This window comes from Sphaeramia orbicularis, chromosome 7 (assembly GCF_902148855.1).
Source record: "Sphaeramia orbicularis chromosome 7, fSphaOr1.1, whole genome shotgun sequence".
NCBI classification, from domain to species: domain Eukaryota; kingdom Metazoa; phylum Chordata; class Actinopteri; order Kurtiformes; family Apogonidae; genus Sphaeramia; species Sphaeramia orbicularis.
Window position 1 is genome coordinate 20,476,849 of NC_043963.1, and position 17,569 is coordinate 20,494,417.

Genomic DNA, 17,569 nt, shown 5'->3' on the forward strand with positions numbered 1-17,569 from the left:
TTGTTTGTAACCCATCGTGTCCACTCGCGTTATGTGCGGTACCTGCCCATTTAAACACATATAAATTGCGAGTGATTTTGCAACAGTGGTCATTTTTGTGAAACACTCTGCCTTACATAATTAGTTCGATTCCCAAAATGTACCTGAGAGAATTAAAAGATATTCGAAAAATAGTAGCTCGTAAATTTCATGTCCTTTTTACCGTGTTATATACAGATTTTGGTATTAAAAATAATATTAAAATAATATAAAAAGTGTTTTACCTGAAAAATAGTTTCTCTTTCATCTCAGTAAATATTTCTTTTTAAAATAGACCCAAAGTGTTTCCAAACTTGCTTCATAATATTAGTCTATATCTGGTTTGAATTTTTAGAACCCCTGTTCTGTTTTTAGGTATGTTTCATAGAAGCACCCACATCCAAACATCTTATCATACATTCAGTACTGAAGCGAGGTATTGATGCTTTATCATGTCCTGAGTAATGTTTGACAATAGTGATGAAATTACTGAGACAACACATGATCCAGTAGGTGAAACTGACAGGCTTTTAGTTTTCTTGTCACACCAGACGGAGCCTTAATATTGAAGCCATTTTCTTTATTAAAAGTATTTTCAGTCTGCAGATTTTTCCTTCCATGTATGAATAACAACATCAAAAACTTTTCCCAGTCATTATCACAGTAGCTTCAAAATCATATCTATAATGAAATGAAAATAAATTAAATCACATTCATTAATCCTTACAAACATAATTTACTGTTTCCTTCTTTTCGTTCACATTTCTAATGGTTAGTGGATATGATGAGTGTGTTTCTAAATTAATCTATTATAAAATATTAGATGATTTTAGTCACTTTAATCTCATAAGTCTATTCATCAAAACAAAAGGCCAGTCCAGTGCAAAGGAACACATAATGCTGTCATTGCCATCAGGCCACTGGCTGAGCTTTTTCCTTCACACCAACACTGATGTAGGTTTTGATATTTTTCAGTTTGTTGCTGTCGAAGCCGACCAGGAGTACGCTGGAGCCAACAACAGTAGGAGTGAACTCCAGACTGGCCTTGGCCTCCTCTTTGGGACCGATGGATCCAATCCTGCAGAAATCAAACAATATAAACATTAGACAGAGCTCGCCATCATTTTAATGTCAGTCAATGATAATTAGGTTTTCTGCTACCTTCTATTCTCACATTTACAGCTTAGGAACTAATATTTAACCTGGTTTACCCTGGATCATTATTTAGGGTATTTTTATTTGACATAGTGCATGTGTTTAAAATGACAAAACAAAATCTTGTGCTTAAAGATGTAAATTAAGTTTAAATAGATTGCGTCATATGTTTGCATTCCTATTTTAAATAATACATAAATATGGTGTCAATTTCTAGTGCAAGTGTATTGAACTGTGTATTATACATATAAAACAACAATAATAGGAAAGAGTAGAAAACAAATCAATACACTGAATCTTCTCTATATTTCACAGAGCTGACTAACTTTTTCATTATGATCTCGCCGCCGGTGAGACCAGGTCCCTCTGCACTGAAGCTGCAGTCCTTCAGCGGCTCCGGTAACGGATTCAACATGGTCACTTCTGCTGTAACCGGTTCGTTCACTCTGATATCTCCAACCAGCTTTAGTAAGAAGAACAGATGCAAACCAGATGTCATTAGATGGGAATGAAAATCAAACATGTTTATGAACACGTCAAATAGTACATGCTCAAAATATTTCTTGAATAAAGTACATTGTGATACGGATCGTATTAAATGGGAGTTGAATGTGTGACTTTAAATCTGGCTGTAAAAAGATGTTGGATGAACATCATAAATCATACATCGTGAACCAAAACGGAGAAGAAAAAATGTAATGTTACAAGTTCTTTGCTTGAAGAGTCTTTTTATTTTTGCAAGTCTTAAGTTATATTCTGAGTTATATTTTCCAACTGTATCTTGTATTTTTATTTTAAGAGGTTCTGAACAGTCAGGTTTGATTTGTGTGTGTGTGTGTGTGTGTGTGTGTGTGTGGTTTTGATGTACTTACACCTGTCTGGGCTGAACTTAGAGGAGAGGTCAGATTCTACCTAAAAGATCTAATTTTACATCTTTAGAAAGTAGTTGTGGTAAAGAGCATAGAGCAGAAAAACCAGAATATGAACTAGGGGATTTTTGTGGTCAAGAAATGCTAGCCTAATAGCGCAGGTGTTAGGTCAGAGCTGTGCACATGCAAAAGTATGTGCTTTTCTTAGAATTGGCTCACGGAGTGACTGACATGTTCTGCCCAGTTCATGTCTGACATGTTCTGCCCAGTAACTACCATTAACCAATAATAAGCATATGACGAATGAGGTCATTGAATAATGGGAGTCTCCAAGAGTCACTAAAGACTATAAAAAGGTAACAAAGGAAACTCTTTTTAGCATTTTTTTTTCTTTTTCTCTCTGTGACGAATGTGTGTTTGATGCTAGATTCTTTTTGTAACTTTTGCTATTTTTGCCTAAAGCAATAAACAAAGCTATTGTTTTAACTTTTTAAAACCTCAAATCTTCTTTATTGGTGAGTTCTTCCGTTTCTCCTGGTTTGGTCCGTCCATCCGAAACGTAACTGGTGAGTTAATTTTAAATTACGCAACCCCCGTCTGGTAAGCAGCCTAAATGGAGTAATCAAGAGCCACTGTTGGTCTAAAAATCTTGAGAACACGCAGCCTTTTGCGGAGATTTTTGACACCAAGGTGGTTTATAGTTTAAAGAAACTGGGGCAGTAGTTCATTAACCGTAATAAATTGTGGTTTTTGATATTTACTGCTTGCTGCGTGTTTACAACAAGTACAAAAACTACATGCCAGCTAAGTTCCATTAGCTTTCTGCATATTGTAATTCAAGTGGTGTGACCCAACAACCACAAACCTGTTTTTCTTTCTTTTTTTTTCCTTATCAGGATAGCCAACATTAACCCATAAAGACCCAAATATCCACCGACAGCCAAAACCACCCACTGATCTAAACCTTTTAATACCTGTTGATCCACTAATCCTATCAATACATGTAAATAATTGGTGTAAAATACAGTTTGTCATCTTTTTATGGTTATCAGATATGACCCATTTGGATGTTCAGAGGCTCCGTCATCTTCTACAACATTGATTCACTAGCAAAACCCATAGATTTGGATTAATGACAGTGGATTGAGACACTTGGTTTATGTTAAGTTATTGATATCTTGACTGAAAAAGCCACTTTTTCTACATTTTTTTCTGTTTCTGATAAAATAACCTCTGAATTTACTCTCAGTTTTCATGAACATCTACATGATCAGTAAATTAAATATAGGAAACTACATGTTTTGCACTGAAAAATGCAAAATGCAGAGGGTAATATTCTTATAAATGGTGATAAATCACTTAAAAATGGTTAGATATAAAGAAAAATTAATTTGGGAACTGTCACAAAGTAGTACTGGGTCTTTATGGGTTAAACTTTATGGGTCTTTGTCAGTATTACACACACTGTTATGGTGTTTATGAACTGCACATATACTTATTATCTATAAGATGGCATGTAACCCCTTCCATTTTTACCCCTAGTAATAAAAGTTGTGAATGTAGACCCATTTACACTAATGTGTAGTCTGACCATGACACTGGACTTGGAAGTAAGTGACTAAATGTTTAGATAATACTATTTATTGCTTTATTTTCTCTTGGTGCTTTTGTTCTTTCATTACAGAGCACATAGTAGCCTATTTGTTAATTGTTTATTGATTATTTTTGCCTCCATTTTTACCTTGACTTCCACATTTGGTTCGTCAAGTACGATGACCTTTTCAGCTTTATAGAAGTTTATAGTCTGTTTGTCGACGGTGACGGCTGACAGCTTTATCTGTCTATCGGAAGTGATCACTGGGCCATAGCTGCTGTACTCCAATTTGAGAGAGAGACGTTTTTCTGAAAAAACAAAACAAAAAAACAACCTCATATTATATTTAACTTTTTAAGTTTTCAAAACAATGTTGATGCAGCTTCACTCATACAGTCACAGAAAAAAATTATTAGACCATCAAAAGTCATCAAAAACAATAGTTATGCAATCAAGTACTAACTCCCATGTGTATCATGTGACTAAAACAGACAGAAAAGAAAACATGGAATGCCTATAAGCACTGTTTTTGTCAGTGCAGTGCCATAGATATTGATGTAAGAACTGAAGTGATTTTGGTTATTATCAAGAAAACATGGAAAATGTCTAGATATCAGCTCTGAAATTAAACTCTTATGAGCTATTTTTGTTGTTATCATTATATTTGTCCAAACAAATGTACCTTTAGTTGTACCAGGCATTAAAATGAATAAGAAATGGAAGAAAACAAGAGTGGTCTAATAATTTTTCCATGACTGTATAGTACATATTTTTCTAACCTTCTCCAGAGGGCACTTCCACTTTGTCTGATGTAAACCCACAGCTCTCTCCTTTTCTGCCGTTGTAGCCGACAGCTCTGGCGAAGAAGAGGAAGCTGCAGGTTCTCGTATCCATGCAGTTGTTTTTGAGGATAGCGTTCACAACAAAGTCCGAACCCACAATCATCGAATCTGCCAGCTTGATCTTTGGATCATAAAGGGATAAATAATGATGTAGAATTGGGATTATTTATTCCTGACTGTCTACTTTATCCCTCATCCTTTTATTTACTCATCTGTCCCATCATCAATCTATTGTGAGGAGATGAAAAACTGTAAAATGAGAGATGGTCATTTCATAAATAACAACAACATATAGCTCCCATTTACTTGAATGAAAATTCAGTTCAACCCTATAAGACTGAATGTATCATATTTGATACATGAGTTTTGAAGCCCTCTACATCATCAGTGTGATAATTTTTTTTCTTGACACACCTGATGTATACAGTTTGATACAGATAGATGCAATACACAGATAATCCATAAGAGGGGAGGAATTCATTCTCCAGAGGCCTTTCCAGTGACACTACAAGACTGTCAGGAGGCAGAACTCTGCCAATTTTGAAAAGAAATTACCAGTTTGTTAGACATGTTTTTGTTTGTTCAAAAATAATAATATCTGAGCACTGAGACCCGATGCATGAAATATGACACAAAATTGAAACTCATACATGGAAATTGGCATTTGGATAACATTTTTTTTTGGTTGTTCAGAAGGACCAATAACAGCTCCAGTTTCAAAGAAATGGAATTTTCTGTCAGTGATTTAATGGTTCAGGCTTTACAGGGTTAAGTTCATTATATTCTTTCGACCATAGAAATAGAAAAGTCATAATCTCAAACCCTCATAGTGTTGAACTGAAAATTAATCATTCATCATTTAGCTGATCTAAAATCGCTCTAAACCATCACATCTTGTGGTTTATTTGTTTAAGAATAAAACACAACCACATGCCTACATCAAACCATTAATATGACATTTATGTAATAAATAAGATAATAAAAGAATATTATAATAACAATTATATATTTTTTGTCTCTTTAAGGTCACTTTATTATGCATCCACTAGAAGTTACCATGCTTTTGTCAACACTTAAAAAGTCTTGTTAATGTTAGTTAAATGTATCCTGTATTAAAAGGTTGCACTTTTTTTAGTGGTTTTGCAATTTATTAGTCAAAGTGCTTAGAGTGATAAACAAACTAGGTCAGGGATCGAACTACCAGCCCTGCAGGATCTCCTAATGTTAATGTGATATAATGCTTTATCCACTTATCTGCCGGACCTGCATCTAGAAAAAGCACTAATTTCATGGTTAAAAGAAAGTGAATAAATACATCAAACACACCTTCAGGTAGAGGCCAGGTTCTTCTCCACGCTTCTGTAGCTTGTTGTGGTGCTGAGCTTTCTCATAGACCTTCCTCTCCTCTGTTGAGCCTGAATCATATAGATCAACGTAGTGGACATTTTGTTCAAACAATGAAAATGTGTATACTCCTGCATATACTTTGACTTTAAAGAAAGGCTCTATCGCAAATGTCGCAGTTTACTCCTAACTTTGATGACATTCAAACTTTGAACCTGCATCTGTCATGCAGTGTGAGTAATATGTGTGTAATGTGTGTGTGTGTGTGCAGATGTGAGTCTCTGCAGTACCTTCAGCATACTTGTACTGATGAGTGATGTCATGTCTCTCATCTCGACCCACTGCTTTGGTGCTGATGAAGCGCCCAACAGATTTGGTTGAGCCACCGAACTCGACCATTCGACCGTTTGACAGTTGTACTTTGTCAATAACATCTGCATTAACCTGACCACAAACAGAAAACAAGAAGACACCAATTATAAATACGGAAGAGTTCACAGTCGTTACACTCACAAGTAAAAAAAACATGATCTACCTTAGATCAAAAAATCATAAAAAAAAAACAAAAAAACTCACCTCTGCAAAAATAAAGGGTGCATCATACTTCCTGGTCAGCTCTCCTTCCTTGATGGCTTTGAGTGGGGCAGGACCACAACAGTAAACACCTGAATGCATCACAGATCAGAAATTGAATTATGCATGATGCCATAAATTTCCATATTACTTTCATAGATAAGGAAAATGTTAATACCTATTTGTTTTCAGTCAAGACAAATAACCAAAGGTGTGCAAATAATGTTCAAAGCTACATTGTAAAAGACAAAATTACATTAATTTGATACAAATTAGTATGAATCAGCAGCACTAAATGTGATTGACATGACAAAACAAAAAACTCTGTTAGGGAGAAAAATGCTGAGATACATTACATGATCAAAAAAACCAAGTAGTCACAAGTTTGGCAGATGGCATAACCACATACACCAAACAGTCACATGTTAAAACCAACAAGCACAACTAAATCTGCAACATGTGAGGCAAACAACAGTGTTTTTTTCTTTGTCTATGTTCTTTCTTTCTTTAATAGTTATATAAAAACTTAACAGAGCCAAAGTTCACCTTCACTCTTCTCCTGTGGGGTGGGGTCACTGGCTTGCCAGCCGTCAAAGTCTTCCCCTAAATCAGGGCGAGTCATCCAGCTGTCCACCCACACATGGAAGTTCCTAAAAAAAAACGTATAAAACAGAACACTGTAACATGACCATTTTGAATCAGCTTATTACGATGTATTTTCAGAAGAGTGTGACAGAAGTTTTACACAAACTAACTCTGTATTTGATTCATTAAATGACAGCTCTGCTTCCACTGACCAGAACCTCATTGTAACAGTTTTTGGTATTTCTGATATGTCCATTGTATGTTTCAAATGTTTTGTTTTGTCTTGGCTATATTGTAAATGAGGTTGCTTCCTCAATATATCTCCGATTTTAAATAAAGGTTATGAATGAATGAACAGTTTGTTATATTTATTCCTTCATTCATTCATTTTCTGAACCCGCTTTATCCTCACTAGGGTCACAGGGGTCACTTGGAGCCTATCCCAGCTACATAGGGGCGAAGGTGGAGTACACCCTGGACAAGTCGCCAGTTCATCATAGTTGTTATATTTAATAATTTAAAAAAAAAAAAAAAGTCTACACTACAATACTGTGCTTTTGAACATCTATATTAAATAAATTGTTCTTTATTGTGTTCACCCACCAAATTGAGTCATCAGACATGTCTTCTCCATTTTCATCATAAAAATTTTCAATAACCAGATTAGCATTAGTATCGTGAGCTGATCCAAAGTTGGTAACCACTCGACATGGGATGCCCAGGGCACGTGATACTGGAAGAGAACAAATTCAGACCTGATTAGACAAACGTACATGAATACACACGAAAACAACAACTGTTTGCATATTAAGGAGTTTGATACAAACAGACTGAAACAGTGAAAAGCAAATTAGGTGACATTTTTCCCTTGAAAAATGAGGCTGAGAGATTTGCATATTTGCGTGTTCCATATAATGGGTTTTATCTCTTTGTGCTGTTTATGTATTGACCTGCCTGAAGGTACTGCATGATTAAGATATTGGCTGTAGGTACAAACACACTGCACAGGGTCCAGGTCCATAAACGTCCCAAACAAAAGGTGAAAATAGAAAAGGGCATCTGTAGATAAATACCCCACCACACACTTGTACAGAAACACACTGTGAGGGATTTTTGTTGTATGAGTCTATGTAGTATTTTTAGGAAAATGTTCTATATTTGCCTGTTTTTTTTGCCCTAGCCTGTTTTTAAATCTCTTCTTAAAACCCACCTGTTCTCCTTGGCCTTTTAACATGTGTGCAAGATTGACATTTTGTTTCTGTTTTTATATTTTAACTTGTTTTATTTATCTATTTTTATTTGATTTTAATGTTTTTTAATGCTTTTATTAATTTTTATTGTGCTTTTAGTCATCTGTACAACACTTTGGTCCACTGTGGTTGTTTTAAAGTGCTTTATAAATAAAGTTGTTTAACTGTTTCTTCAACAGTTAAAATATTGCCTCTCATTAGTACAGATATTATTGAACTGTATCTAATTTAATGACACGTTATGCATACTGGCTTTAACCTGGCTAATCCAGAAAATAAATGTCCACACAGATCAGCTTTACATATCAACTAGGGGATGTTTGAAATATGATGCATTTGGGATTTTTTTTTTTTTTTTATCAGTCTCAAAACCAGTCTTTGTAAGTTTCCAAAGGCCATCCCATACTCGACACAAACCTGTGCATGCAACAGCAGCAAAGACCCAGCATTGGCCAAAACGAACAGGACCACTCTTTGCCCACTGACGCAAGATTTTCCCACTGCCGGTCCACGTTCCAGGGTGTACTCCACCCTCAAAGTCATACCACTCTCCCACCAGCACACCGCCTTCATCATTACTGTTGATCTGTGGGCACAGACACAGAGGAAATGACTGCTAAATACGTGACCATTACAGGAATAAGATGAAAAAAATGTGCAAATTAGCACATTTATCTATAATATACACACAAATGAAAGTTTTTCCATTCACCAGTCTGAACTTCTACTGTATAGAGGACAAACGTCATTGTCCACATGGGGACAGTTTTGTATCAGTCCAATACAGCCCATAAATTAACATCAGAAAACAAAAACAATAGACATTAGAGATATTTGACACAATGCAAAGGAACAGCAGGTAGAAATGTCCTTTAAATGGCTAAGTTTAATACTTTGAGTACATTTCTGAGCAGGTACGTTCTCATTTTTACTTGAGTAAAAATATATATGTAATTCTATCACTTCTGATTATTTAGACAAATAATGATTAACTAACATAACTGATGAATCTAGAGTTATTAACCCATAAAGACCCAAACAGCCATTGGTGACCAAAACCATCTACTGATCTAAACTGCTTAATACCTGTTGATCCACTAATCCTATCAATACATGTAAATAATTGATGTAAAATACAGTTTGTCATCTTTTCATGGTCATCAGATATGACCCATTTGGACATTCAGAGGCTCTGTAGTTAATGTGGAAACACCATCATCTTCTACAACATTGATTCACCAGTAAAACCCATGGAGTTGGATCAGTGACAGTAGATGGACACACTTGGTTTATGTTTAGTTAATGATATATTTTGCTGAAAAGTCACTTTTTCTTCAGTTTTTTTCTGTTTCTGGTCCTTTTGCAAGTGATATTTGAGCTTTCCACACTTAGTGTGAGGTAAATGACTACTGTGTGAATTTGGTCTATTAAGTTTAAGCCCACGGTTTGTCACAGCTGGCTTCCCTCGACTCCATCTTTTCAGCACAAAAGTCTCCAGGGGGACGAACTAGCAACACAAAAGAATTAAAGGAAAGACCATGGTGTAGTTGCAGCCTGCTCATCTGAAACTAAAAGCTTTTCAGGGGCTGGAATTTTGTCTTAACCCATACAGACCCAGTGCTACTTATGTGGCAGTTCCAAAATAGTTTTTTCTCTATATTTAACTTTTCTTAAGAAATTGATCACCATTTATTATAATATTATCCCTGCATTTTGTGATTTTTCAGTGAAATTCAGGTATTTTCTGATATTTAATTTACTGTTCAGATTAAAGTTGAGGGTTGTTATATCAGAAACAGAGAAAACTGAAGAAAAAGTGACTTTTTCGACAAAGATATCAATAACTGAATTTAAAAACAAGAGTGTCCATCCATTGTCATTTGTCAAACTCCATGTATTTTGCTGTGTTTTATCAATGTTGTAGAAGATGACAGTGTTTCCATGTTCACTACGGAGCCTCTGAACGTCCAAATGGGTCATATCCTATGACCATGAAAAGATGACAAACTGTATTTTACATCAATTATTTGCATGTATTGACAGGATTAATAGATCAACAGGTATTAAACATTTTAAATCAGTTGATGCTTTTGGTTGCTGGTGGCTGTTTGGATCTTTATGGGTTAATGTTGGCTATCCTGATACGGGAAAAAAAAATAAAAACAGACTTGTGGTTGCTGGGTCACCACTTGAATTACAATATGCAGTGCACAGACATACCATAGCACTCAACACCCTGGTCACATAAATGGGGTTTCTCCTCCCAGAGCAGTCCTTGTCTGCATCTGACACAAATTTGGGGTTGACATCCAAGATCTTCAGACAGATATCGAGTATTCCTGACTCGAACTGCAGACAGATGAAAGGAGAACACACAGATTAATGTTAAGATTTATCGTCTGGTATATTTGTAACAGTGAGAATTGTGAGAAAATCCTAAATAGTGTTCAACAACCTGTCCAAAGTTCCAGGGTGTCCCACTGATTCGTTTATATGTCCCTCTGTAGATCACTCCATGTTGACCTAAAATGTACTCTTTCCTCTTTGACTCACTGGGCATGTAAACAGCATCTCCTGTCATCCAACACACACAGAAACAGCACATTAACACAGTGTTAATTAACATGCTCATGTTGTGAATTCCCTTGAAAAACTTCATGAATACATTTATTTTACAGCTGTAGGAGCCAGAATGTACTTAAATATACACCTTATTTTTGCAGCTCTCTCCTCTCTGTCCAAATTCTAAATATAAATATAATTGATTTCATGAGACACTTTTCTGTGCTTCCATGTGGCGATAACACTGAAACTGAATTGTGATTGGTAATTACAGCTGTCAATCACATACTTAACCCTCCCACCCCAACCCCACCTGCCTGAAAACAGCTGTGATGAGCCAAATTTTTGGTCTCAGGGCAGATTTTCTACGGTTCTAGAGTATGTGGAAGGTGAATAAACCTCTTGCGCCCTCTCAGACCAGTTGAATTATAATATCCTGACAGGTAATTATGTCTTTGGCTCAGTAACACTGCAGCTTTAAGTTGATGGGAACTCATAGAATCCAAACTCCAAATCTGTTTTTAGTAAAGACAGCTTCAATTCTGTATTCAACCATCCTCCAAATGCTCATATATTTAGAAATTAAAGCTTCAGTGTGCAATAGTAAGAGGCAACTAGCAATGATGTTACACATTTCAACTGGTTACTAGGATTCAAGTAGTTTTATCCCCACAGGCAGGCGTTTAATTATCCATTTGTATGTCGTGTATTTGTCTGTTTCTGTATGTGAAGTATTGATGTTTGTGTCTTTCCAAGCTGAGCTCTGGGGCTGATCCAACGTACGACCCAGTAATCATAATGAACCCCTCACCATGGCCGACACAACACTGTTGTTCTCACTGTGTAAAAAAAGTAGTGGAATGTAACTACGGGGGTAAATTTAATGTGCTTTTTCACCTTTATATTTTATGCTACATTAAATTTTGATATTGTGACAATTTCAGTTACTTCTCAAAGATTAAACTGTTGAGATTCAACTACCCAATAGTAAATAGCTGAATTAAATCAGCCTTAAACAGTAGTAAAACTAGAAAAGCACTCGGAGAGCGCAGACCTCCGCCAAGCGCAAAAATTCCCCACATAATCGGTGATACAAATCCTACATTTATTTTTTAAAATAAAATCCGCCTTCTGGATCAGATCCGGATCAGCCTTTGAAATGTGATAGAGGACCCCATTGTCAATTCCTGAGTTAAATTTCATGAGTTTTGGTCAATAATTAAGCGAGATATTGGGAAACGAAAATTTTGGCCCCATTTACCACAATGTTAACGAAAATTTCAAAGTGATCCAGAATCCAGGATTTCTTCCGGATCACCCCCAAAAGTTAATCATTTCTTCCTTATCCCATTTCCAACAAATCCTGAAAATTTCATCAAAATCTGTCCATAACTTTTTGAGTTATGTTGCACACTAACGGACAGACAAACAAACAGACAGACAAACAAACAAACAAACCCTGGCAAAAACATAACCTCCTTGGCGGAGGTAATGAAACACACACATAAAGACATTAATAAAAATCCAAAAACATAATGTATGAAAGCAAAACCCCGATTGAGAACCTTTGACTGAATGACTATTTTTGGTTTTCAGACAAGTAAATTCTACTTATATAGCTTTACTTTAAGGTTCAGTTTGTGATATTTAGCAAATTCTTGATTTTCCAATGATTCTGGACCACATTCAAGCATATTGGGTGACAATAATGACACAACTAAACATTTGGTTGAAGGAAAGTTGCATATCAAGTTTAGAGAGTTACAGATTCTTTCTTCATGTAACTGTAAGGCTCAGAAGTTAAAATAATTTATGTTGAAGGAATGTAAAGTTTAACAATGGAATAAATTACAGGGAATAAGTTAATTCATGTATTTGTTAAAAAGTATATTGACAGTGTTCAGCCAAATAACTATTTACATTTAAGTTTGCAGAATTATTATTTACACATTTAATTATTTTCATTTGTTGTATATAAGCAGATAAAATAACCCAGTGAATGTACCTTTCTAAATCACTTACATTTACGATCTCGGTACTGTTAGCTCCCAACTGGCTGGTTCGATCATGTGAGATGATGTTTCAGGAAGTGTTGTGGTAGCGGTTACGGTATGTGAAAAGTAAAGCACTGTTGTAAGAAGAAATCCATCTCCATCCTGCTGTCTCATTTTATAAAGAATGAACTATTAACCACAAACGCACCCTCACATTACATAACTAATCATGTACAAAAAACAAAAGAACAAAAAAGACTTCTGCAAAGAGCCAATTATCAATGTCCAAAAAGAAAGTAGTGCAAAACAGCAAGAAACAATAAGCCAACTTTTATCACCTAGAGGGAGTTGATTGCTAGTGTTTTTTGCTCTTTTATTTAATCTACATTCAACTCCTGTCCTAACTCCTTTATATACATCTCCATTTTGTGTTTTGCCCCAGTGAGGCCTACCTCTAACTTTTTTCTGAACTAAATTATTCATATTTATTCATTTGATTTCAGAAAAGACTGTGAACATGGACACACGTTGCAAATGATCTTAAGGGTTTCTTTGGTGTTCAGTATGAACTTGAACCCAATCCAATGAAAAATAAACTTGAACCACACACATCAGTGATGACACTGAGCTCAAAGGGCCACATTTTAAGGTTTATGAACCTGATAGAGGATTTTACATGAATGTTTTCAGGAATCCATGACATGAATTGAGAGAGATGATGAAGAATGACCCAAAGTAAGAGGATTTGGACTGTGGTCTTATAGTGCTTGTCTTCTAAAAACAAAAAACAAAAACAAAAATCTTTCAAAAATTTGTACTCACTCTGACACCAGGCATTATAAAGCAGGACAAACTGTCCTAAAGTGGTCTTCTGTCCCTCCTGGTCAAGAGTCAGAGAATAAAGACCAATGGGGGAGTTTGGAGAGGAATTTATGCTCACTGAGACTGTGTTTCCAGAGGGACCAGTTATGGCAGAAGCACTCCAGTCAGTGTCCACTGTGGAGTCAGACAGTCCGAAAGAAACCTTGGTGTCTGATTCTTTCCTGGGTAATGGACCTGAGAGACAGGAATAGACATGAACATTAGATAGGCTGAGGATTAAAGAGGTGAATCCTTTGAGAGACACTCACGCATGCAGACACCTCAACTTTATTTATATAGCACCTTTCACAGAAGTATGCATCCCACTGAGATTAAAAACACATGCAAAGTAAATAGTAACCATATCTCTGCAAACACATTTTGTTAAATGTAATCAGAGTACCTTAAAGGGGTTATATGTAGTATTTCTACTATCCAAAATGTAAAAAACTACTTAAAATTGTCATGAGAGTGTTTAGAATAAAGAGCTCTGAATTTATGACAAAAATGCCAATGTATTGGACTATAGAGATATGAACTGAATATAGACGGACCGGTGGATTTATGTGACCACGAGAGGGAGTAGTGAGTCACTCTGTCTGTCCTCTACGGCAGGGATCACCAATCCTGGTCCTCGAGGGCCAGAATCCTGCATGTTTTAGATGTATCCCTCTTCCAACACACCTGATTCAAATGATAAGCCTATCATCAAGCTCTGCAGAAGCCTGATAATGACCGTCAGGTGTGCTGGAAGAGGGAAACATCTAAAACATGCAGGATACCGGCCCTCAAGGACCAGGATTGGTGACCCCTGCTCTACGGTGAGGAAAAGTAACGCTATGGGGCCTCGGACCAAAGCATCAGAAAGAGACCTACTATCGCTATGTTCAGACTGCAGGCAAATGTGGCCCAAATCCAATTTTTTTGCCCATACGCGACCTGTATCCGATCTGTTAAAGACAGTTTGAACAGCACAAATCCAACTTTTTCAAATCCGACCCAGGCCACTTTCATATGTAGTCCTAAATCCGATACGTATCCGATATTTTGCAATGGGACTTCAGTTTGAATGGCCAAGTTGTATTTGTCTGATCTTCACGTCACTGAAATGCGACAAATGTCACAATTCTGCGTCCCAGGAGAAGAAGCGGCAGGAAAAACATATTTACTTCCATAAACACAGTGCGTGCCTGTGTGGTCACATATTACATCAGGACCTCTTTTGCACATGTGGGTCACTTCAGGGTCCCATTCAGTTCATACTCAAAACTGATAGAAGTTGCATTTAATGTGTAATATGAATGAGCACACAAAAAAATTGGATTTCACCCAAAAATCTGAATTGTGCAATAAGACCTGCTGTCTGAACGTAGCCTTAGAGTAAAAAAAAAAGTGACAAAATGAAAAAGGCTCGAGGCACTGTTGTTGTTTTCACCACTGGACACAGCTCTAAATGAAAAGAATGGAGTTTGATGATGAAATGGCTAATTTTTTCTACAACGGTGAGTTTGATTGTGAGGCTTATGAAGCTTTAAAGTTATTATGTGATGTTATTATCTTTACTAAGTTACTATTTGTTGATCCACAATTCAGACTAAACTGTGACAGTTCTGACCTTTTTTGTTCAATTCCAAACAGATCTTTAGTGCAGCTATTGATAAGACAAACTGTACAGAAAACAGAGGTGATTTTTGGTTTTACTGTGGCTGCTTTCTGTCTAAAATCAGAGTGAAGCAAACAGAGCTATAATGTAAACTGTCAGCTGATACAGCACGTGAGAAGAAGACACAGTGTTATTTTGACTGACAGTAGAAACAACCAGATATAAGTTTTTTTTAATGATAATTTAAAAACAGATATGTGTAAACAATGAGCTTTATACTTTAATCAATGAAGTATACAGTCTGTGGACATGTAGAGTTGATTCACTGGCTGTTTTGTTGTCATAACTGTGACCTGATCAGCCCCCTGCTGTAGAGTTTGGAATCTCAATACTACATAAACCCCTTTAACTGTGTAAATTAACATAATTTCAAAGTGAATTAAAGGATAATTGGCTGCTGTGTGGTGTTTTGTTCCACTACTCTTTATATTTATTTATATTTATTATTTATTAGCACTTAATTTATACACTTTTTATGGGTAGATTTAGTCATTAAAAGCACTGGGTCAGGATCTGTGAAGGTTAATAGAACTGGATTTCACACAGAAAATACATGCAAAAATGCCCCAAAAAGTAAAAGTTACTAATTTATAAATAAGCTCATAAACAATGCTATTAAACTTTTTTTTTTTTTATGGTTAGTTCTATGCACATTTAGCACTTACAGAAAAACTGCAAAATGTGACTCATTTACAACTAAAAACTGTTCAGGATTTTGATTATTCATTTATATTGACATACATGATGTTGTTTTATTCCATTCCTTCAGTTTGCACTGATCTGACAGCATCATGTTCAGTTATCTCTACCCTCTCCACTACGATACTTTCAAAGTTAGTCATGTTTTTGTGTTTGCTGTACTTATCTCTTTTATTGTGTTGTGTTGTTTTCTATTATTTTATTCAGCTGTTGTGCACTTTTGCTTTGTCTGTCAAAGCAGTTTGTAAACTCAGTTTTTAAAGGTGTTATATAAATAAAGTTGTTATTATTATTATTATTATTATTATTATTATTATTATTATTATACATGTCATCAACCATAAACAATGCAGAAATTTAAAAAAAGATGGAGGATTATGTCTATTAAAAGCCAGAAAAATAAATAGTTGGATATCCTTTCATTTCCAACTGAAAGATGAAAAGTGAATATTTTAATAAAAACGTTAAAAACAGACAAATCCCTGTGTGTGAACCAAAATATTATGACACTGTACCTGTTTCAACAATCAGAGTGAATTTCGTTTCACCCTGTTTGAACTCTTTGCTGCCAGGTTTCAGATGTAAAGTGACGGTGAAGTTCTGCCCCCTCCTCACAATCAGAATGTCATCTCCAAACAGGTCTGTGTGATGGCTGCTTTTATTGGTTGAGATGTTCAGGTCACAGCGCTCAATGTCCAAAACTGCAAAAAAGCGTAAAACAAACCAATAACTGTTAATGTAACAAATTCCAATTGTGCGTCTTGATGGCTTCATTAAAAAATAAATCAATAAATCAATAAATCTGCAGCGTCATGTTTCCTCATTGCTGTAAATCACGACAAATCATCAGCTGCACATTAAACACCACAGATACTGTATCACTATGTTCTAGATCTGAGATATCCAACCTCATCCACCATTCCAACTCATCACATTTCACATGCGTCTTTTATCTGATACTTGTTGAAAATGGGTTGACAGCACGAAGTAAAAAGCTATATCATCATCTGACCTATAGTAAAATATAAAGCATGCTTTTCCTTGTCCTTACCGTGACTCATGTCTGCTGTAAATCGTCTCTTTTCCTCTCTCTGTCGGTGCGTAAAGTTCAGTTGCAGCCGGTGCGTGTCTACTTTACGCACATTAACAGCCTGGGAGGATATTTGTAGCGAGTGAAACCTGATCGGGACACCCCCATCTGTCAGTTTATTGCATCACCAATGCTTTTTTTAGTCAGGGAACGCAAAGAGACTCACCATACTACTTCCTTTTTATCCTTAAATTGTGCGTAAAACTTCCACAAGCGTTAAAAAAAGAGAAGTTTTAATTATATTGAACATACTTTTAAAACGTTTGAAAGCTCAGAGGTCAGTTACTTTTAAACACACACACATATACATATTGTGATTATTAAAAAAAAAAAAAAAAGCACAAATCTAAGAATGAGTTATTTCATTTGCAAATAACAAAATGACTACATTTAGTTTTACTGGCTTTGCATGTGTCACAGCTGGTTTACGTCATAATAGTCAAAGTCATATTCACATTGTCAACTTGGGG

The 17,569-nt window shown here is 35.8% G+C and overlaps 1 protein-coding gene across 1 annotated transcript; it reads right to left on the reverse strand.

The window, feature by feature from the left end:
• Window positions 1-577: 577 nt before the first annotated feature.
• LOC115422947 (protein-glutamine gamma-glutamyltransferase 2-like) lies at window positions 578-17,186 on the reverse strand. Its single transcript, XM_030139593.1, has 15 exons — window positions 17,061-17,186; window positions 16,525-16,710; window positions 13,609-13,842; window positions 10,686-10,804; window positions 10,451-10,579; window positions 8,648-8,816; window positions 7,584-7,713; window positions 6,942-7,045; window positions 6,399-6,487; window positions 6,113-6,266; window positions 5,805-5,893; window positions 4,416-4,599; window positions 3,784-3,944; window positions 1,500-1,636; window positions 578-1,096 (listed from the first exon to the last, which is right to left on the reverse strand). The coding sequence occupies exons 1-15, from the start codon at window positions 17,068-17,070 to the stop codon at window positions 931-933; spliced, it is 2,061 nt and encodes a 686-aa protein (XP_029995453.1). The 5' UTR covers window positions 17,071-17,186; the 3' UTR covers window positions 578-930.
• Window positions 17,187-17,569: the final 383 nt, after the last annotated feature.

What these genes read in the sequence shown, in the direction of transcription:
- LOC115422947 (XM_030139593.1), bottom strand. An exon ending in CCAGGGTGTTGAGTGCTATG is followed by an intron (nt 8,817 to 10,450) that starts GTATGTCTGTGC and finishes CTGTGCCCACAG; the next exon opens with ATCAACAGTAATGATGAAGG. An exon ending in ATGTCTGATGACTCAATTTG is followed by an intron (nt 7,046 to 7,583) that starts GTGGGTGAACAC and finishes GTTTTTTTTTAG; the next exon opens with GAACTTCCATGTGTGGGTGG.